Below are 23293 nucleotides of genomic sequence, written 5' to 3'. Positions count from 1 at the left end.
ACCCACCTTTTCCAAATAGCTGGCCTGGCTCGACCATAACTTCGTAACGCTCCTGATGGGTTTTTTAATTTGGTAATTTTATTAGGGGATTTTAAATTGTATTTTTAATTGTCTTTCACTTAAGTCAATCCTCCTCCATGCACATATGTATATGTCTTTGTTCTTTTGTATATATGTTTGTCTTATGTGTATTTTTTATCCGTTTGATTGTACGCCGCCCCGAGTCCTTCGGGAGAGGGTTGCGGCTAATCAAATAAAATTATTATTATTATTAAAATTATTATTATTAGATAGATAGATGATAGATGATAGATAGATAAGATAGGGAGGGAGGGAGAGAGGGAGGGAGAGATATGGATAGAGATAGTGATATAGAGATAGAAATAGATAGATATGGACGGAGGCAGATAGATAGATAGAAAGATAGATAGATAGATAGATGATAGATAGATAAATCAATAGATAGATAGATAGATAGATAGATAGATAGATAGATAGATAGATGATAGATAGATAGATGATAGATAGATAGACAGACAGACGGACAGAAAGGAAAGAGAAAGAAAGAAAGAAAGAAAGAAAGAAAGAAAGAAAGAAAGAAAGAAAGAAAGGAAGAAAGAAAGGAAGAAAGAAAGAAAATTATGCGTGTACCCACATATATGACACGGAGAAGAAACACTGTCTAGTTCGAATGTATGCATGTACATGGTGAAATAAACGAATCTTGCGAGTTTGCCAGATGGATGGTCTCTAGGGAACAAAGCTTTTTCACTCTACAGTAGAATTCAGCTTTAAGGTGAAGGATGCGTGTTTGGTTTTATTTATTTTTTTGTGTATAATGTACACTGAAGACGGCACTGAATTTCTTGTACGAGGTGCAATGACAACAAACTAAACTAACCTTTACAGAATCGGGAAGTCCTGCTCGAAATACTTCCAAACCTCCTCCCTGAAGGGAGCAACAGGAACAGACCGTGGTGTGTGTCTGTGTGTGTGTGTGTGTGTGTGTGTGTGTGTGTGTGTGTGTGTGTAAACAATTAACTTGTGGAACTGCTTGCCTCCAGGGATGCTCAAGGTTCTCCATCCCTGGAGATTTTCAAGAAGAGACTGGACAACTATTTGTCTGAAAGGATACATGGTTTTCTGCTTGGGCAAGGGGGTGGACTAGAAGACCTCCAAGGTCCCTTCCAGCCCTATGATTGCGTGATCTAAGAATCAATTTGCTGACAGTGAGAACAATTTATCCGTGGAACAGCTTGCCTCCAGAAGTTGTGGATGCTCCTTCACTGGAGGCTTTCAGGAAGAGATTGGAGGAGCTCATTTTGTCTGGAACGGTAGACCGTCTCCTGCATGTACAGGGGGTTGGACTAGAAGACCTCTAAGGTCCCTTCCAACTCTGTAATTCTGTATTTTGTTTTTGCTCTCTGGCCTTCTCTCTCTAGGATGAAAGCTCCTCAAGGCAGACGCCACCGTTTTACCTGGCCGGGCATATAAAAGTCTTAAGAGCTTAAAAGGTCAGTGTCGAATTTGATTTAATTGCTCTTCCAGGATCACATGCTCTCCAGGTCAAGAGAGCCACTGAACTCGGCCACCGGGCAATGAGTTCAAGCCCAGCTGTCCATCACTGTACAATTAGGGGAAAATAAATACACTGTTTTCTTCCTTTTCGCTGAACCCGAGCAAAGTTTGAAAGCCTCATCCCCAAACAAGCAGTCCTTAACAAGTAGTCCTTGTTTAGCGACTGCCTTAATTCGCAGCTACAGGCCGTCCTCAACTTACAACCATAACTGAGCCCAGAATCACAGGCCTAAGTCACGCCTCTCGTCATGCAGGTTGTCATGTGACCAACCTGGTTTTATGATTTATTTCATTATTTTTTTTTGCAACGGTTGTTAAGCGAACATGGCAATAGTTAACTGAACTCCTTGTCCACGAAGAACAAATTTTTTGGGGGGGCGGGAGGCGGACACTGGAAGAAAACATTGTCAAAAACATTGTGGGATTGTGGGATGCTGCCGAGGGCAGCTATCAGGAGTGTCTTCTCTGGGGAAGGTTTTTTCAGCAACACATTCAAGGTTGTAGCTGTGGGATCGCCTGTTGGTCTCCCATCCAAGCCTTAAAGGCAAATAGAAGAGAATCTTTGTCGCTCAGGTAACATCATCAGTGCTAGAAAGGAGGAAGAGGAGGAGGTCTGTGGGGTTCTTGGTGACCTCTCAGCTTGATCGTTTTCTTACCTACGTAGGTAATATCATCAGTGCTAGAGGAGAGTGGGGTTTGTGGAGAAGAGAGGAAGGGACGGAGGGAGGGAAGGAAGGAAGGAAGCGAAGAAGGAAGATATATAGTTGGAGTATGGCAACAAATGAAAAATGAACAACAGAAATTCAGCTTCAAAAAGGGATGATCAAAGCAAACAATTATAATGAAATATTGGGGGGATTTTATAAAATCAATGTTGAGGGAAGGCAAAGGAAATAAACCTACTCAAAAATATACGTTGTGTTGGAGGGGATAAGAAGAGCACAACTGGAATATATTATATATCTAAGAAATATAACGGAGGAAAAAATGGTCTCAAAAATTTTCATTTTTCTTTTGTCTGTCTTTCTTTTTTATATTCAGTTGCATATGTACTATTTGTATTATCAGTGTTTAAAAATATTTTGAAAAAACCTTGAGATTTTCAAGAAGAGATTGGACTGCCATTTGTCAGAAATGGTGTAGGGTCTCCTGCTTGAGTAGGGGGGAGGGTTGGACTATAATACAATAATACAATAGCAGAGTTGGAAAGGACCTTGGAGGTCTTCTAGTCCAACCCCGTGCTTAGGCAGGAAACCCTATACCATTCAGATAAATAGCTGTCCAACATCTTCTTAAAGACTTCCAGTGTTGGGGCATTCACAACTTCTGGGGGCAACTTCTGTTCCACTGATTAATTGTTCTAATTGTCAGGAAATTTCTCCTTAGTTCTAAGTTGCTTCTCTCCTTGATTAGTTTCCACCCATTGCTTCTTGTTCTGCCCTCAGGTGCTTTGGAGAACAGCTTGACTCCCTCTTCTTTGGGGCAACCCCTGAGATATTGGAAGACTGCTATCATGTCTCCCCTAGTCCTTCTTTTCATAAAACTAGACGTACCCAATTCCTGCAACCGTTCTTCATATGTTTTAGTCTCCAGTCCCCTAATCCTCTTTGTTGCTCTTCTCTGCACTCTTTCTAGAGTCTCCACGTCTTTTCTTCATCGTGGCGACCAAAACTGAATGCAGGAGATGACTAGATGACCTCCAAGGTCCCTTCCAGCTCTGTTCACCGGTATCTGGGCTCCCTCAGCCTTGGGAGTTTCGCTGCCCACGCCCACCCCTCCGACTTCGCCCGGGCAGCTTTTTCACCGAGCTCGGGGCTCCCTCGCGGGGCGCTGCTTGGAAGCGCAAGGCGGCCAGAGGGCCAGCTGGAGTTTGCCCGGCGGCGGCGGCGACTCCTCCTCCTCCGGCTGCATCAGAGCTTACGCCAGCCCGGCTTGGCACTCGTCCTAACCGGGAGGACACCGCTAGGACGGACCATGGCGGGGCTGGGGCTTCCGTTGGCGATCGTGCCGCTTCTGCTGCTGCTGCTGCGGGCGCTCTCCGCCTTTTCTCCCCCGCGCTTCCCCAACGCGGGTGGGCAACCCACGCGCGGCTGCTCGGTGCTGCTGGACCCGGGCACGGGGGAGCTGAAAGTCGTCCAAGGCTGGGCACCGGCCGCCGTCGCTTGGGCCAACCTGACCGACGGGATCAAGGATAACGGGTAAGAGGAGCCTCCCCCCTCCTAGGGTTCCCGGGGGTGGGTGGGTGGGGGGCTGCAGGGGAGACGCCTGAGGGGGCTGCGGGGGGGGCTCCGCGGAAGAGCCAAGCCCCTCTATCTGGCTCCCCTCCACCCCGCAGGCGTTGGGGCCTCGCAAGACGTCGACTCCTGTTTTTCAAGACATCACAGCATCACAGAGCTGGAGGAAGAAATATAAGGGGGGGGGAGAAATAGGATCTCTGAGGGGTTGGGGGTGCCCTATAATATTAGTTTTCTTTCTTTCTTTCTTTCTTTCTTTCTTTCTTTCTGTCCATCTTTCTTTCTCTCTCTCTCTTTCTTTCTTCCTTCCTTCCTCCCTCCCTCCCTCCTTCCTTCTTTCTTTCTTTCTTTCAGTTCAGAGAACATCAAGGACGCCCCTCCTCCTCCTCCTCTCTGCAAACCCCACTCCCTTCTAGCACTGATGATATTACCTAGTTGGGTAATGAAACATCTTCAAGAAAACAAGCAAGCTCAGAGGGCATCCTAAGGCTCCACGGCCCTCCCCCCCTCCCCCTCCTCCTCTTCTTCTTCTTCTTCTTTTTCTTCTGCTTCTTCTTCCTCCTCCTCCTCCTCCTTTTCTTCTTCTTCTCCTCCTCTTCTTCTTCTTCTTCCTCCTCCTCCTCCTTTTCTTCTCCTCCTCCTCCTCCTCCTCTTTTTCTTCTTCTTCCTCCTCCTCCTCCCCAGTGCAAACCCCAGTCCCTTCTAGCACTGATGGTGCTACCTAGTTGGGGATTTTTATTAACCAATAACAAGCTCCAAAAGTGGGGTGGGAGATTGGAAGAACAAGAAAATTAAGAGACATACAGATGACTTCTGGCCCTTGTTTTGTCAACAGATTTCTTTTGTTATTGTTATGTATTTATGTATTACATTTCATTGCCGCCCATCCGACTCGTGCATAAATAAACAAAAGGGAGAAGGGTGGCTTTACAGTAGGACAATTTTTTTTAAAGGGTTAAAAATAATAAGCTTAGAATAAAAAGTCACAAATCAAAACCCAAGATGAACAACAGCCTGGGGGTGAAAATCTTTTTAATTCCCTCCCTCCCTCCCTCCCTCTCTCTCACACACACAAAGACACACGCTTCCCATAATTGCATTGTTCTTATCTCTTTTGTCTTAAGTGAGAAGTCTCTTCTTCCCCTTCATTCATTAAATTTATATGCCACCCAGCTCACTCTGCAGAGTAATAATGGGTGGCATGCAATTAAAATTCAAATTGAGCATTGAGACTAATATTTAAAAACAGGCCCCCACCTTTCTTCATTTTCAAATCCATAAATTATAAAGACTTTTTCTTTCAGCAAACATCCAAAAGAGAGAGAAAAAGAAAGATTTTGGTATTTATTTTCTGCTTAAGCAGGCCCGTTTCATCATTTGCTGGGGGGGAAAATAGGCAAATATTCTTATCTTCTTTTCCCCCCCTGTGTCCCTTTAAGCTACGAGAGTTTTGATTCAGCAATTCTGTGTTATGCTGCTTCATTTCCTGTGTTGCTACAGTTCCTTGCAAATTAACTTGACGAGATTTACCCGTATTTTTGGGGGGAGTATAAGACGCACTCCCCCACCCTCTAAAAAGAAGGTGAAACTTTGGGTGCGTCTTATACACCGAATGCAGCCCCCCACCCTTTGGCCTCTGCCTCCCAGCAATTTGCCTCCTTGCAGCAAACAGCAAACAGCCACACAAACTAACTAGACGCCTTTTAGAAAGACTTTGTCAGAAATCGAAGGGGCTACGACCGTGCTACGAAAGCAAAGAGGCGAATTTTGTATACAGTAGGGAAGGGAGAGAAAGGGCAAGTTTTCACGTTGAGGACTAGAAGCTTGAAACCCGTACAGAGTGTAATGGCGAGGTCGTGTAGGAAACTATGCAATATATATATGCCCTTTGTATTTCCTGGCCCGGCAATTTTGCTTGCATCATTACATACATATACATACATACATACATACATACATACATACATACATACACTAGCTGATAACCTGGTATTTATTTATAGGGGGAAAATGTCCAGACCAAGTGTAATTTCTAATGTTGGATTTTCCCCCTTACCAGAAGTAGCCCCCTTGTGGAGTACTGTGAAGCCGTTACCATGGCAACTCCACTGTGCTGTAGAGTAGAAGCCAGTACGGTAGTACAGTAGAATCCATTTTAAGACACAACAGGCTATATCTTAACAGAACACAAAAACTGGGTGGTTTAGGGGTGTGTTAGAGAAGAGAAGAGAAGATAAGAGAGGGAAGAGAAGAGGAGAGAAAGGGAAGAGAAGAGAAGAGAAGAGAAGAGAGAGGTGTTAGGGTGTCTTACCCCCACAGTATTTTTCTCCAGAGAGTAAGTCACCTGTGTACCAAGTTTGCTTGAAATTGCTCGAGGCGTTCCAGAGTTATGCTGAGTGGCGAGAACTGAAAAGACAAGTTTTCACGCTGAGGACTAGAAGCCTGAAACATCCAACTGGTCAGGCCGCATTTGGAATTAAGGGCTGTTGCACTAGTGCTAGGATATAATAATGCAAAGAATGCATTTTTTCCCCCTTTCACTTCTTGTTTGCCTGCTTTTTCTCTCTTTCTCCCAGATGGGCAGCACTGGATTTAACAACCAATGAGAAATATAATGACAGCATTCAGGCTTACGCAGCCGGGGTGGCTGAAGCCGCAGTGTCTGAGCAGGTGAGCTCACCACCAGGAGTTACAAAATCCAACCTTTGGGCCTCATGCATGTGGTAGGTTTTCCCACATTCAAGTCCACACATCTTAAATCGGCGGAGGGTAAGAAACACCGGTGCAGACGTAGCTGGCTGCACCAAAGAAACCACAGCCTGAACTGACTTGAGTAAGGGTATAAATCAGAATTCTAGAAAATCCAGGATTTTCTGGGAAGAATTTAGCCTTGTCAATTGCCTTTTTAAAATTTATTTATTCCGTGCCTTACAGCTGGTATATATGCATTGGATTAACACCATGGTTAGCTACTGCGGGCCGTTTACCTACCAGACGGACTATTGCCAAAAGTTGAAAAATTACATTGAAGCCAACTTGGATTGGATGGAGCAACAGATTGAAGAGGAAGGAATGGATTCTCCTTATTGGTATCAGGTATGTATGTATGTATGTGTGTGTGTGCGTGTGTGTGTGTGTATATGTATGTATATATATGTATGTTTTCATAGATTTTCACGGGTGTAGGTATGCTGGTCTTGTTGTAATCGGGTCTTATCCCGTGTAAGATTGAGATTGTCTTGGCAACGTTTCGGCGAGGTCTCACTCGCCATCTTCAGGCTGGTGTTTTCGGCTTAAAGCGTGGTCGGAGCTGCCGTCTTTCTATAAGTCTTGGTATGTGTGTGTGGAGTGCTGGCTTTGTTTCAGTAAGTGGATTGATTGGCTGTGTGGTTTTATCATGAACAGGTTGTATACTGAAACAAAGCCAGTACTCCACACACACATACCAAGACTTATAGAAAGACGGCAGCTCCGACCACGTTTTAAGCCGAAAACACCAGCCTGAAGATGGCGAGTGAGACCTCGCCAAAACGTTGCCAAGACAATCTCAATCTTACACGGGAAAAGACCCAAATACAACAAGTCCAGCATACCTACACCCTTGAAAAGCTACAAAAACATATATATGTACATGTATACATACATATACATATATACAATGTTCTCCATTTTATGGGTTAACGTCCTTCCAGGACCTTCTCTTCCACACCTGCTTTGTTTTCCGCATCCCCAAAGGACAGGAGGGAGGATCCCATGAAAGGATCAAGGCGGGTCAATCTTGAGTTTCTTCCTCACCCTTACCCGTTTCCCCAGATGACGCTCATGTTTTACTCATGTTTGCTACGTGTTTTCTCTGAGGCCGTCCCCTATGACTGATGCCTTTCTCTGTTGACCCTCCAAATGTCCAGGTTCGCCTCGTTCTGTTGCAGTTGAAAGGACTGGAGGATGGGTACAATGGTCAGATTTCCTTCCCGACGGGCAGATTCTCCATCGCTTCTTTCGGCTTTCTGTAAGCAGAGGGAGGAAGGGGAGGAAGCATGCCAGCTGGGGAATTCTGGGAGTTGAAGTTTCAAACTTCAGACTTGTCCACAAGTCTTAAAGGTGTCACCACTGGCTTAAAATAAAAAGAGACTGGAGAGCCGTTTGCCCAGAATGATATAGGGTCTCCATGGGCAGGGGGTTAAACTAAAGCAGCGGTCACGAACTGGTGATCCATGGACCACTGGTGGTCCATGAGAAAAGGTTGGTGGTCCACTGAAAAATTATTTGCATTTTTGATATGGCACTAAATCAGGGGTCCTCAAACTACGGCCCCTGGGACGGACACGTGCAGTGAAGGATTGCGTTGCTGCAGAGAATCTCCCCCTTCGGGGTCTTTTTGTGTGGGTCGGAGGGGGGCAGAAATTCCGACTTGGGGTCTGCTTCAGCCTCCTGGTGGGGGGCTTTGGGTGAAGGCTGGAGGGAAGCGCCGCTGGTGGGGAAGAGCCAGAGGGCCTCGTTCCAGTGGGACTGCATCCTGGCCTGGAACTGGCTGATCATCTCAGCCCGCTGAGCCTCCAGGCGCCGGTCCCTGGCCTTGCACTCCCGCGGGTCTTCCCTCTGCTTGGAAAGCCTATGCTCCTAGTCCTCAGTGAGGTGCTTCTGCTGAGCCTCCTTCTCGGCCAGATCCAATTTAAACGGAGCTGTTTTGCCAACTCTTTCTCATGGTGGCTGCTTAGCTCCAGCATCTGCTTCCTGTTGGGGCCCTAAGGAGCCCGGGAGGACAGGTGAGGAGTAGCGAGTAGAGACTGGCAAGGCTCCCCTCAACATGAAATGACATTGAGTTGGCCATGCCTGCCCTGTCACATGACCACCTAGCCACGCCCACCCAGTCAGTCATTAGGCAGATCATATTAGTGGTCCGCGGGATTTAAAATTATGAATTTAGTGGTCACCAGGTTGGTGACCCCTGGACTAGAAGACCTCCGAGGTCCCTTCCAGCCCTGTTATTCTACATTCGATGTTCTGCGGAGTTGAATTTCTTCTTTTTTGCACGCAGATTGTAGCCTTCCTTGGATTTTGAGATGTTTCAAAAGTTTCTTGTGTTGATCTAACTGCTTATCGCCCCGGAGATAAGGATGGAGCCTAATGCAGACATTCTGAGTCAGAAGCAACCTTCTCTTTGCCCTGAAAACTTTCCAGGAATTTGGGATTGCATAAGCAGGCCGGGGAGGCTGCGGATCGACAACCAAGCAGAAAATATTTTGCTTAGTTGGCGGAGACAAAGTACACAAAGAACTAAGGAGACATTTCCTGACATTGAAAACAAGGAAGCAGTAGAACAAGTTGCCCCCGGAAGTTGTGGCTATTCCATCACTGGAGGTTTTTAAGAAGAGATTAGAGAAACATTTGTCTGGAATGATACAGGGGTTTCTCCTTGAACAGGGGGCTGGATTAGAAGACCTCCAAGGTCCCTTCCCATTCTGTTGCTCCATTATTAAATAGTTTTAGAGAGGAAGGAGTCATAGATTTCCTGCCTAATTCAAGTTTGGAAACCTCTATTATGTATGTATGTATGGTTTCTTCTTAGGATAACTCTTCTGGTTTATCTACTTTGGAGCAATTTCCCTTTGAGAATATGTAACTTACTGACGTGTTCTATTTGTTTATTTGTATCACACCTTTGGTTATTCATTTTTTAATAAATAATTCATGGCTGTGAACATACCTGATACTCCTCCCTCTTCCCTTTCCCCCCCCACCAACAATCTTGTGGAGCGAGTTGGGTTGAGTGAGGGGACTGGCCCAAAGTCACCCAGCTGATTTTCATGGCTAAGGCAAGACTAGAACTCACCGTCTCCCATTGATTGGTCCAAAGTCACCCAGCTGACTTTCATGGCTAAGGCAAGACTAGAACTCACCGTCTCCCATTGATTGGTCCAAAGTCACCAGCTGGTTTTCATGGCTAAGGCGGGACTAGAACTCACCGTCTCCCATTGATTGGTCCAAAGTCACCCAGCTGACTTTCATGGCTAAGGCAAGACTAGAACTCACCGTCTCCCATTGATTGGTCCAAAGTCACCAGCTGGTTTTCATGGCTAAGGCGGGACTAGAACTCACCGTCTCCCATTGATTGGTCCAAAGTCACCCAGCTGACTTTCATGGCTAAGGCAAGACTAGAACTCACCGTCTCCCATTGATTGGTCCAAAGTCACCAGCTGGTTTTCATGGCTAAGGCGGGACTAGAACTCACCGTCTCCCATTGATTGGTCCAAAGTCACCAGCTGGTTTTCATGGCTAAGGCAAGACTAGAACTCACCGTCTCCCATTGATTGGTCCAAAGTCACCAGCTGGTTTTCATGGCTAAGGCGGGACTAGAACTCACCGTCTCCCATTGATTGGTCCAAAGTCACCCAGCTGATTTTCATGGCTAAGGCAAGACTAGAACTCACCGTCTCCCATTGATTGGTCCAAAGTCACCAGCTGGTTTTCATGGCTAAGGCGGGACTAGAACTCACCGTCTCCCATTGATTGGTCCAAAGTCACCCAGCTGACTTTCATGGCTAAGGCAAGACTAGAACTCACCGTCTCCCATTGATTGGTCCAAAGTCACCAGCTGGTTTTCATGGCTAAGGCGGGACTAGAACTCACCGTCTCCCATTGATTGGTCCAAAGTCACCCAGCTGACTTTCATGGCTAAGGCAAGACTAGAACTCACCGTCTCCCATTGATTGGTCCAAAGTCACCAGCTGGTTTTCATGGCTAAGGCGGGACTAGAACTCACCGTCTCCCATTGATTGGTCCAAAGTCACCCAGCTGACTTTCATGGCTAAGGCAAGACTAGAACTCACCGTCTCCCATTGATTGGTCCAAAGTCACCAGCTGGTTTTCATGGCTAAGGCGGGACTAGAACTCACCGTCTCCCATTGATTGGTCCAAAGTCACCCAGCTGACTTTCATGGCTAAGGCAGGACTAGAACTCACGGTCTCCCATTGATTGGTCCAAAGTCACCCAGCTGACTTTCATGGCTAAGGCGGGACTAGAACTCACGGTCTCCCATTGATTGGTCCAAAGTCACCCAGCTGACTTTCATGGCTAAGACGGGACTAGAACTCACGATCTCCCATTGATTGGTCCAAAGTCACCCAGCTGGCTTTCATGGCTAAGGCGGGAGTAGAACTCAGAGTCTCCTGGTGATTCACCCAAAGTCACCCAGTTTGCTTTCATGGCTAAGGCAGGATTTGAACTCACACTCTCCTATTTTCTAGCCTATTGCCTTAACCACTAGGCCACACTGGTTGTCTCCTACTAAGCAGTCCTTCTAATCCAGGTTACCTGCAATGACCATCCCGCTTTATTTATGCAAGATAGCTTAGATTTTTTTTTTTTAATCTGAATCCTATAAATTAAGCCAACATTATTCTCTCCCGGATAAGTGAAGGAAGTCTGAGGTTGTCTGGGACGGAGTAAATTCTCCTGCCTCGGTCAGCGGGTTGGGCTAGAAGACCTCCGAGGTCTCTTCTTGTGATTCTGTAATTTTTTTCTTCTTCTTCTAGCTTGTTCCAGCTGGGCGGTGATCTGGAAGACCTGGAATCAGCCTTCGATAAACCTGAAGACGAAGACAGCTTTGGCTCTGGATCCTGCTCAGCCCTGATCAAACTTTTACCTGGCAATCGGGATCTCCTGGTGTCGCACGACACATGGAATAATTACGAATCCATGTTGCGCATTCTCAAAAAGTATACTCTTCCATTTCGGACTTCACCTCACAGTGAGTGGAAAATTTAAAAATCGAAGCATTTAGAACATAGAGTAAGAAGGACCTTGGAGGTCATCTACTCGATCTCATTGAGGACCACATCAGGGTTGTGTTTGACCTCAGGATCACTCCATACCGGGACGTTGCAATCGTCATAAATATGAGTCATTTGCCAAGTGTCTGAATGAACACGGGGATGCTGCAACTGTCGCAAGTGTGGAAAACAGCCTTAAGTCACTATTTTCAGGGCCCTTGTTACTTTGAAGGGTCACTAAATGAACTGTTGTAAGACGAGGACTCTCTGTGAAGGGGAGGTTGACTGGAATACATGTTTGCAGATGGCCGTTGACCGACATTTGCCTTATGTTCTTCAGGTGATACCACAATTCCTGGTCACACCCAAGCTTTCTCCTCGTATCCAGGCACTATCTTTTCCGGCGATGATTTCTACATCTCGAGTAGCGGATTGGTAAGTGGGGTCAGTTGTTGGTGAGTATTTGCCAACCAGCGTTATACTTACAAGGGTTGTAGTGTCCCAAGATCACAAATACCGCCATTGTAACCGTTCCAACTGGCTTCTCGCCAAGCCAACAGAGGGGAAGTTTGATTCGCTTAACGACCGTGTGTTTTATCGAACAACTGCGGGGACAAAAGGTCGTGAAATTGGACGCAGTGCACCCAACAACCATCTCGCTTAGCAACAGAATTCCCGGTCCCCATTGCAGTCATAAATCCAGGTAAATTGCTGTCCAGGGTGCTGAAGCAGTTCATTTTTAAATTCATGCCACTTCCTGAGGATTTAATCCAGATCAGAAGGATTCCTCCCCCCCTCCCCCCAACCAGTTCACACAGTTATTCAACAGCCTTAAAAAAGGAATAATTTAAAATGGTAGGAGAATATATCTGCTTGGGCTAAGACACTCCCCCACACACACAATTAAAAATTAAACGCTTAATTTCCACAAGACAGGCATAAGAAGTTTACGCAGAGTAGTAAACTGTATTGCCATTATCATTTTTCTCATCTTTTCTACTATCTCCTCCTATTGATATCTTATGATTCGTAACTTATGGTTTGTATCTTATGGTTAATGACTGTAACTATGATTTATGATCTAGGACTTATCACTTGGTTGTTTGTATGTACACTGAGAGCTTATGCACTGGAGACAAATACCTTGTGTGTGCAATCACATTTGTCCAATAAGGAATTCTATTCCATCCCATCCCGTATTTCTCTTCTCTTCCCTTCCCTTCCCTTCCCTTCCCTCCTATCCCATCCCATATTTTATCTTCTCTTCTCTTTTTTAAGACACCCCTAAAACTTCCCGGGGTGTGTGTTCTCTTAAGATACAGCCTGTTGTGCCTTAAAATGGCTTCTACTGTACTGCCATAAAATTGCTTCTACTGTGCAGCCCAGTGAAGTAACGGCTTCACAGTACTCCACAACGGGGCTCCCTCTGGTAAGGGGGAAAATCCAACATTAGAAATTACGTTTGGTCCGGACATTTTCGCCCTGTAAATAAATACTCGGGCAACGCCAGGTTGTCAGCTGGTAATTAAATAAAAAAGTAATATCTATGTGATCTAAAGAATCCCTATGTGGGCCTGACTGCTTAATATCTAATTAAGGGGAGATGCTCAGAATATTTTCTTTCTTCAGGTGAGTCTGGAAACGACTATCGGAAACAGCAACAGTAACCTTTGGAAACTCATCAAACCTGACAACAGTGTGCTGGAATGGTTGCGTAACGTTGTGGCTAACCGTCTAGCAAGGACTGGGGCAGAATGGGCGACCATCTTTGAGAAGTTCAACAGTGGCACGTGAGTTGGGGCTCCTGAAGAACACCTATGCCATGGCGAAGGTCTTGAGTTTTGGGGTTGAACAGGGCCTCTATCATCACCCTTGTCTTCTGGTCCTTCAAATGATCACCAAAACGAACGGTTGTAAGACGAGGACTGGCCTGTACCCTGAAGGCACAACCCAGTAGCTGGCATGGTGTCCAGAAACATCTGCAGAGAATATGGGCTTAGAGCCTCTTAGGTCCAGATGTTTGACTCCACAGAAGGTCACGGAGAACTACCACGATGTCTGTTTGGTTGGTTAGCCAAGATCTTCTCTGTCCATCTGGAACTGGACGACCCACAGGATCTTGACTTTCTTATTCTCCCTGACCTTCTGCAGGATCTCTCATCTGGACCTAAGAGACAGAGAGAGAGAGAGAGAGAGAGAGAGAGAGACAGAGGGAGACAGAGGGAGACAGAGGGAGAGACAGAGAGGGAGAGGGAGAGACCGAGAGAGACAGAGAGACAGACAGAGAGTGAGACAAAGAGAGAGAAGCAGAGAGAGACAGAGAGAGAGACACATACACAGAGAGAGAGAGAGACAGAGACAGACAGAGAGCGAGAGAGAGAAAGAGAAAGAGAGACAGAAAGAGAGAGAGTTCTTAAGACCAGATATAACCAAAAGGGACCTTGCCAACTCTTCACTTCCAATAGATAATAAAATAATAATAATAATATATTTATTTCTTAGCCGCACCCTCTCCCGAAGGACTCGGGGCGGCGTAAGATGTTCTCCTCTTACACTTGTTTTCATTTGACACAGGTACAATAACCAATGGATGATTGTGGATTATAAATCTTTTGTCCCCGGCGAGATTGCTCCCCAGCGTGGCCTCCTGACTGTCCTGGAACAGCTTCCGTAAGGGTTGCAAACTCTATTTTAATCAAGGAGAATATTGGTAACTCAGGGTTGAGCTGTGGGGTCCTTGCAGACGTTTCATTATGCAGACTAGGTAACGTCATCAGTGCTAGACGGGAGGGAGGTTTGTGGAGAGGAGGAGGAGAAGGAAGAGGGGAAGAGGAAGACTGTGGGGTCCTTGGTGTTCTCTGAGCTTGGTGGTTTTCTTGCAAACGTTTCATTACCCAACTAGGTAACAACATCAATTCTAGAAGGGATGGGGGGTTGGGAGGAGGAGGAGAACGGCAGTGGGGTCCTTGGTGCTCTCTTTGGTTGGTTCATGTGATTTTGGGTCATAGCAATGATCATAAGTACGGACCAATTGCCAAGGATCATGACAGGGTCATAGAGATGCCCGCAAAGGTCATGTGTGAAAAATGGCTATGTCACTTTATTCAACGCCGTTGTAATTTTGAATGGCCACTAAATGAACTGTTGTAAGCCGAGGACTACCTGAATCATGCTTGTTGGTGCCTTTCCCCTTTATTTCCTGTCTCTCCAGGGGAATGGTGACTACTGCCGACATGACCAAACTGTTGTACCAAGAAGGCTACTGGGCAAGCTACAATGTGCCGTAAGGATTTTCCCTTCCTTCCTTCCTTCCTTCCTTCCTTCCTTCCTTCCTTCCTTCCTTTCTCATTCACTCACTCACTCACTCCTTCCTTTCCTCCATCCTTCCTTCCTTGCCTCCTTCCCTCCCTCCCTCCTTCCTTCCCTTCCTGCTTCCTTCCCTCCCTGTCTCCTTCCTTCCTGCCCTCCCTTCCTTCCTTCACTCCCTCACTCCCTCCCTGCCTCCTTCCTTCCTTTCCTCCATCCTTCCTTCCCTCCCTGCTTCCTTTCCTCCATCCTTCCTTCCCTCCCTGCTTCCTTCATTCATTCACTCACTCCCTCACTCCCTGCCTCCTTCCTTCCTTTCCTCCATCCTTCCTTCCCTCCCTGCTTCCTTTCCTCCATCCTTCCTTCCCTCCCTGCTTCCTTCATTCATTCACTCACTCCCTCACTCCCTGCCTCCTTCCCTCCTTTCCTCCATCCTTCCTTCCTTGCCTCCCTCCCTGCCTCCTTCCTTCCTTCCCTCCCTCCCTCCCTCCTTCTTTCCTTTCCTCCCTCCCTGCTTCCTTCCTTCCCTTCCTGCCTCCTTTCTTCCTTCCATTCCTGCTTCCTTCCTTCCCTCCCTGCCTCCTTCCCTCCTTTCCTCCCTGCTTCCTTTCTTCCTCCCTCCCTGCCTCCTTCCCTCCCTGCTTCCTTCCTTCCTTCCCTCCCTGCCTCCTTCCTTTCCGCCTTCCCTCCCTCCCTCCTTTTGAGGTTTGGAAGGGATGAGGGTTTGCAACTTAGAAGATGGAGCATGTATTTTCCACGCTCAAGGCTCTGGAGAGGCCCAGAATTGAAGAATTCATACATCAGCAAGATCCCTCAAAGCTGCCAATTCATTCTTAGACAATTGTTCCTTTTGCCCTTAGGTATTTCCAAGATATCTTCAACACCAGCGGTCTCCCAGCACTGGTTCAGAAATATGGGGACTGGTTCACCTATGAAAAGACTCCCCGAGCACAAATTTTCCGGCGTAACCAAACACTTATACGGGATATAGATTCCATGATCCAATTGATGAGGTTAGAAGTTCATTTGTCCTGCCCAGGGTGTCTGCACATTAAGGAAAGACCTTTGGGTAATATTTCTTTGTACATGAATTCTGGGCGACGGGAAGCCAACATGACAAGTATACAGCACATTCGTGGAGCAAGGTGGTTAACACATTGGCTTAAGCAGCACATAGAATCATAGAATGTCAGGGTTGGAAAATTCTTGGGGATCATCTAGAGTGGTGTTTCTCGAAGTTGGTACCTTGAAGCTGTGTGAACTTCAAATCCCAGAATTCTCCAGCCAGTTGATGTTGGGATGAATACGATGGACGGATGAATAAATGTGAAGATGGATAGATAGATGGATAAATGGGTGGACGGTAAATAGATGATAGATGGATACATGATAGATCGATAGAAAAAAATGGATGGATAATAGAGAAAAATGTGACAATGAATAATAGATAGATGATAGGAGGGTGGATGGATGAAAAGATGGATGGATTGATAGATGATAGACAGAAAGATATATATTGATATGGGTAATGATAGAATAGATAGATGATAGAAAGAGAGAGAAAAGATAGATAGATAGATAGATAGATAGATAGATAGATAGATAGATAGATAGATAGATGATAGATTATAGATAGATAATAGATAGATGATGGATGGTAAATAGATACTGGATACATGATAGATAGAAATGGATAATAGAGAAAACTGTGACAATGAATAATAGATAGATGGTAGATGGATAGATGGAGGACGGGTGAAAAGATGGATGGATTGATAGATATACAGACAGATAGATGTTGATATAGGTAGATGATAGAATAGAAAGAGAGATGATAGAAAAAGAGTTGATTGATAGGATAGAGAGAGAGGATGGATGGATGGATGGATGGATGGATGGATGGATAGATAGATAGATAGATAGATAGATAGATAGATGATAGATAGATAGAAAAAGATGATAGAGATAGATAGAGAAATATAGAAAGAGAAATATGATAGATAGATAGATAGATAGATAGATAGATAGATAGATAGATAGATAGATAGATGATAGATAGATATAGAAAAAGATGATAGAGATAGAAAGAGAAATATAGAAAGAGAAATATAAAAGATTAGATAGATAGATAGATAGATAGATAGATAGATAGATAGATAGATAGATGATAGATAGATAGATAGATAGATAGATAGATAGATAGATAGATAGATAGATAGATAGGTATAGATGGACGGTGGACAGACGGACAGACAGACAAATGAGAACCTGGGTTACCTTTGCGCTTCTTCTTCTGCCTAGGTTCAACAACTTCCCTCAAGACCCTCTGTCCCAGTGCCAAGGCTGCAACCCACCCCAGAACGGAGAAAATGCCATCGCTGCCCGCTCTGATCTCAATCCTGCAAATGGCACCTACCCCTTTGGGGCTCTCTACCAGCGGCACCATGGGGGCACCGATATGAAGGTGAGGGGCCATAGGGGAAGGAGAGAGAGAACTCAGACCGAGAGGAAGAGGGGACGTTCCAGGCAGAGGAGAAGTCTCAAAAGTTTTCAAACATTTGGGGGTTGTATCAATCTCCTTGTCTGATCTCGCTCGGGTTCATAAACTAACCAGGTTTGATTAAATTTCCCAGGGCTGTGGAATAGATTGGGCAGTCAAACAAACATCTCCCCTTTTACTCTCTCTCTCTCGTTCTTTTGCCACGGAACTGAAGGAAAAAAACAGTTGGATGCAAGGCACAGCAAAGCCAATTCTGCCTAGATCGTCCTTCTGTGGCTGAGTTTCTTGCCGTGTGTGCGTGTGTGTTTGTGTGTCTGAAAAATCAAGATGTCAGCCACTGCCATGTGGCCCCTTTCAGATTGCTACCTCTTCCTGTTCTGACCGAAGCTTCCCGAGAGCCTGAAGCAAACTCCTTGTCCTGACAAAAAACCCCTTTTATTAATTTGCTGTGAATCCTGCTCATTCACCTCCAGCAAAGTCTTTCAAGGGAGGATTTACAGGCACAGACCTTCTCTGGCTTGGAGAGCTGCCAGGCCGATCTCTGCAAAACTTGGCATGGAGAGTCACCAACCAATGAAGCGAACGAATGGTCTCCTGCAAACTCCACTCCCCTTCCGCTCCACTTTTGTTTCCTCTGGAAGGGACCATTCATCATTCATCTGTGGCCTTCCTCCTAAGTTGACCCCTGTTCCTTAGCTGTTCCCTTCAGCTGGCAACTCTGCGCATGCACACACTGGGAACAGGCTCCAGCTGTTCCTCTGCCTCACTGATGTCTGACTCTGAAGGCAGCTGATAACTGGCATACGGCTCTGGCCACCTCTCTGCCTCCGATGCGGAGCCCTCATCAGAGCCTTCCCCAGACTCCAGGACTGGCCCATGTTCCTCTCCAACCTCCTCACTGTCCGAATCTGCTGCCAGCTCCACAGGCCACTGGTGGGCCACAACAATGCCTTCCTGCTGTGGTATTCTTGGAGTTGAGGGCATCTGTCCTTTTTAAAAGAGAGCTAGAAGTCACTTGGGAAATGCTTGAGTCGTCCCGCGTAATCCACTCAGTGATGCTTCAGGACATTAATCCAATTTTTCAAGTTCAAAACCAGCTTAACCTAGGGAAGAAAGGGAAAGGAAGACATCAGCAAACCTCCTTAGTCCCTAAAGTCAGAGAACTGAAACTTTTCAAATCACTTTATGCAGCTAATCGGGGAGTGCATGTTTCCCATTGAAAAGCTGACACAGGTAGTCTTAAGTGCTATTTGCTGTTGGTTGTGGAGAAGTTAAGTTTTTCTCCTTTGGTTTCCTTAGCTTTCTTCTCTTTTGAATGGCGTGTAAACGTGGTTGATCTCTCTGTGTCTGTTGATGGCTGACTTGTCTGGAATGCCCAGCTTCCAGAAATTCCCTAAGCGTTCCTGGATCTAGCTTGGCCTCAGATGCCTGTTGCTAAAATCGGAGAAGTTCTTCCTAAACCAAACTTGCCTTTTTCTCTTTCTAGGTGACCTCTTTCGAAATGATGAAGAATTACAGCTTCCTGGCCGTCAGCGGGCCTACTTGGGACGACCTTCCTCCTTTCCAGTGGAGCTCTTCTCCGTATTGCAATATTTCTCACATGGGGCAGCCGGATCTTTGGAAATTCTCGCCCATCCAAGTTCACTGGGGCTAAGTTTTCCTGTCTTAACCTCCCGCAGGCCGGGCTTGGACTGCGAGCCTAAATTTAACGACCTACATGGAGCTTTTGGGGGCGCAGATTCCACCCATGAGCTGGCTTTCTTGAAAGAAAGGGGAAAGCGTTCTCTCTTTCGTTCGCAGTTAATAATGAATAATAATAATGAGGAAATATAACCAGCAGGATGTTTGAATGCCATTCGGTACAGCAGTGGGATATTGGAGGGACTTCACTTCCCGTGGGAAATGCATACGGCTTGCATTTAAACATAATCTTGTAAGGGTCTAGCCTATTAGGCTGGGCAAAATATTAATAATGCTTGATAGCCTGCAGAAAATCCTGAAAAAACAGATTTACGAGGGGAAAAAGTTTTTTCACAAGAGGTACAAGTCCCAACCTCAGTTTGGTAACTATTATAGCCAAATTACATCCCCTTGGTCGGTCTTCCCAGTTGTGCAGGGAAACTGTCTTCAGCTCTTTTTACCATTCTGTCCCATAAATGAGGTTGCACTTTCTCATCAGATCTAAGATCAGTTAGGCAAAACAATCCAAGTTGCAAGACACCCGAAAAACGTCGTGTGGAGTTATTCAGTTCCGATGGCAGAATCCTCCCTGTTGTAAAATGCTCTTGGTTTGAGCATCACATCTGCCGCAGCTCTGGATGTGATACAGGTAGTCCCCGACTTACGGCCGTCCTTGAGCCCAAAATTTCTGGGGCGAAGCGAGACATCGGTCAAGTGAGTTTGTCCCCGTTTTACGACCTTTCTCGCCACCGCCGTTAAGCGAATCGCAGGAGAGGTTAAAGCAGTCGAACTGTCATTAAGTGCATCTGGTTTCCCCCGTTGACTTTGCATGACAGAAGGTCGTAAAAGGGGGAATGACGTAACCCCGCGATGCTGCAACTGTTGTAAACATGAGTCGGTTGCCAATTGCCTAAATTTTGATCACGTCACCATGAGGATATTACAACGGTCGTAAGTGTTAGAACTGGTCACAAGTCACTTTTTAAACTTTGAACAGTCACTAAATGAACCCTCGTAAGTCGAGGACTACCTGTACTCTACTAATATGTTCAAGGCAGAGATTTATGTGGAGTTTTTCACCCACTTTTACGGATATTTGACCTATCGGATAGTCGTAAGTGTGAAAAGCAGTCATAACTCACTTTTTTTCAATGCCGTTGTCATTCCAAGCGGCCACTAAATGAACCGTTGTAAGCTGAGGAACGCCTGTAATCTTTCTTTCCTTGTCCTGAATCCGCTCTGCAGCCAAAACTACTGATTCGCAAATGTGAGTGCGTGCACTCGGCCTTCCGCGCATGCGCTTTGGTTGATCGCGGCTTGCATACATGTGCGTGGCTTGAAAACGTGCCCCAAAAGAATGGGGGGTGGGCAGGACCCCCTCCCTGTGATTTCCACTACAGGTTCAGGCGAACTGGGCCGAACCGGCTGAATCCCCTTCTGGGTCGAGCAAGCAGGGCTGTTGTCCTAGGATGAACTGGAAAAGCCAAAGACGGTTTCTCCCGCCGTGCTTGAAAATAATACCGTTTTCTTCTTGAGTCTAAAAGGAAGGAGATGGTCGAGAAGAAGACTTGTAAATCAGGGTCTTAAAGTGGCTCCTTGGGTCACGGGGATGGATTTCTGACCCTTTGTCTCATCTTAACGGAACCTTTTAAAACGTTTGTTTTGTTGTTCCAATAAACGCTTACACAAACCCGCCTTGGGGTTGTATAGTTGTCTCCCTCTGTTGTTTCTCGCCCTGCCTCCTGATGCTTTGGAAAACCAGTTGACCCCTTCTTGTTTGCTGTTGTGGGTCTTCCTGTTCCTTCTTTCCTCGGGAATTCCTGCCCCCTTCCTAATCACAGACTTTTAGTTACTTACTTGCATGTAAAATTGAGGATAAAAGTGGCTAATCTCTTGGAATGAAATCCATTTGAATCGAGTAAAATTCCATAGGTTAAAAAAATACATGAAATATGCATGTAACGACCCCTTTCTGGACAGCTTCCTGCATAAAGGCACATATGTTTTGGCCCATTCAAAACTTTGAACTAGATAAGATTACCGTATTTTTCAGAATATAAGATGCATCTTTTTCCTTCAAAAAAGAGGCTGAAAATCTGGTTGCGTCTTATACACTGAATACAGTGCCTCCCGAAACCCTGCCCCCTTCACCAAAATGGCCATGCATAGCTTTTAGGAGGCTTTCAGAGTGCTCCTGGGGGCTGGGGAGGGCAGAAATGAGTGAAAAACAGGCCTGTCCTCCTAAAGGCTGTTCATGCCTTTTTGCGGGGAAAAAAACTTGGGCCTGTTTTCATGAAAAACAGGCCGTTTTGGGGAGGTTTGCAGAGTGCAAAAACTTTTTCTTTTAATTTGTCTCTTCAAAACCTTGGTGAGTCTTATACTCCGAAAAATACGGCACATTAAATCATCACCGTCAATTCTTGAATCTTCGTTTTAAAGCCTTCAAATGATTTTTGCAATTCAATGGCCTTTGGCACATGTCCACCTATGGTGTTGCGGAAAATGACAAGCTTAGACTTCTCAGGATACAGGAGGAGTTTATTTGGCAGCCAGGTTCAGAAAAAATTAGCCCATGGCTAACGTTGCGAATTTCTGAACGAACTTCATTATCGAAGCACGCATTCTTATACATTCTCAAAGACAGCGTTAACACGGGAACACTTAACTCATTTCTTGTTGGTTACCTTGAGGAAAAAGCCTTATAAGGAGGTGGGGGTCTTACTTCTCCTTTTGTTACAGGTATGGACTACGTGCCATTAACGAACTTTAATTGAACCTTGTGGTTTTGGACTTTTGACATAGGGACATTTGCTGGAACATGTTGTGGTTGAAGGCTGAGGACATTTCCCCTTCCTTTTAAGCAAGCTTCTAACTGTCCCTTTTATGCCACGTCTTCATTCTTATATTTTAATCCATATTTTATTCTACTTTAATAGTATACAGTTATCAAATAGCAGTAATTAAGTTTGCACATCCTGACGTATCAAAAGCTTTGTAGAATATCTTTCAATAGGCTCGGTGCATTTGGTGAAATATTGCTCCTGCTGCAGTTCGTATCCGGGCCTTTAATCATCAGTTGCTCTTCTTCTCTGCATTTCTCTCCCCCCCCCCAACCCAACCCAACCCATCCTGGGAGACAACCGCACTGACCTACTTCTAAACAACTATCAAAAGAGCAAAAGGAGGCACTCAACCGAAAACAACCTTGAAACAAGCTTCTCTCTCAGCTCGGATTAGATGGAGCCCACACAGCCCAAAACCTTCACAGCTTTGTCATCCAATCCCCGTTGCTCTTTCTGGAGGAAAAAAAACAGCCCACTTTTCTCCCCCCCCCCCTCACTCCACTCCTTACATTCGCCTTCCCCGGCCACGGTGGTTCCCCCCCCCCCCAGGCCCACCCGTACAGTTTGTTCTTTTGTGATGCCTGGCACGGCACCCGGGGAGTTGCAATTTTCCCACCGCCAGCCTAAGGCCAAAGCTCTCCAAAATAGGGGAGTCCTCTGACAAAGGGAAACTCATTCGCGCGGATGAAGGAGAGGGATTCAAGGACAATCCCCATTGTATTTTAGCAAATAGGCAGCCTTCTCTCTCTCTGTCCCTGTCTCTCTGTCTCTCGCTCTGTCTGTCTCACTGTGTCTCTGTCTCTCTCTTTGCCTCTCTCTCTGTCTCTTTCTCTGTGTCCCTCTCTCTCTCTCTCTGCTTTTCTCTCTGTCCCTCTCTCTCTCTCTGCCTCTCTCTCTCTCTGTCTGTCTCTCTGTCTCACTGTCTTTCTGCCTCTCTGTCTCTCTTTCTCTCTCTCTCTTTCTCTGACTCTGTCTCTCTCTCTCTCTTTCTCTCTCTCTCCTCTGACCCAGTTCCTCTAATAAGGTTCCCATCTGTTTGTGAATGTGCTTGTTTCTGGCTGAAATTGCTTTGAGCCTTCTTAAAAATGACTCAGGTTTAAGGCTGCCTCTACAGCTGCCTTTCTCCCCCCCCCATTGAAGCCAATGTTCCTCCTGTCTTTCTCTCTCTCTTTTGTTTCTTTTCTCTCTCTCTTCGTTCTTTCTTTCTTTTTTCTTTCTTTCTTTTCTTCTCTGTCCCGTTCTCTTTTTTGGTGCGTGTGTGCGCGTGTGTGTGTAAGCCTTAGCACATCGCATTCTCTTGACTCTCTTTAGGATCTGTTGTATATATCTATAAAATAGGGGTTAAATGAACAAGGCTTTTTCATTTTATGCATTATTTC

General features: G+C 45.8%; 1 protein-coding gene across 1 annotated transcript in view; it reads left to right on the top strand.

Moving 5' to 3' along the window:
• Window positions 1-3515: 3515 nt before the first annotated feature.
• Window positions 3516-23293, top strand: part of PLBD2 (phospholipase B domain containing 2) — a 43042-nt gene continuing 23264 nt past the window's right edge. Inside the window, 11 exon segments of the mRNA XM_081966206.1 lie at window positions 3516-3776; window positions 6389-6482; window positions 6747-6908; window positions 7721-7821; window positions 11349-11563; window positions 11926-12020; window positions 13215-13375; window positions 14160-14255; window positions 14797-14868; window positions 15752-15904; window positions 17193-17355. Of these exon segments, the coding sequence (XP_081822332.1) occupies window positions 3553-3776; window positions 6389-6482; window positions 6747-6908; window positions 7721-7821; window positions 11349-11563; window positions 11926-12020; window positions 13215-13375; window positions 14160-14255; window positions 14797-14868; window positions 15752-15904; window positions 17193-17355 (1536 nt within the window). The 5' untranslated portion in view covers window positions 3516-3552.

Source organism: Natrix helvetica (assembly GCF_964273705.1).
Source record: "Natrix helvetica genome assembly, chromosome: 14".
NCBI lineage: Eukaryota > Metazoa > Chordata > Lepidosauria > Squamata > Natricidae > Natrix > Natrix helvetica.
Note: the sequence above shows the minus strand (reverse complement) of the source record. Positions and strands in the feature narration are given on the sequence as shown.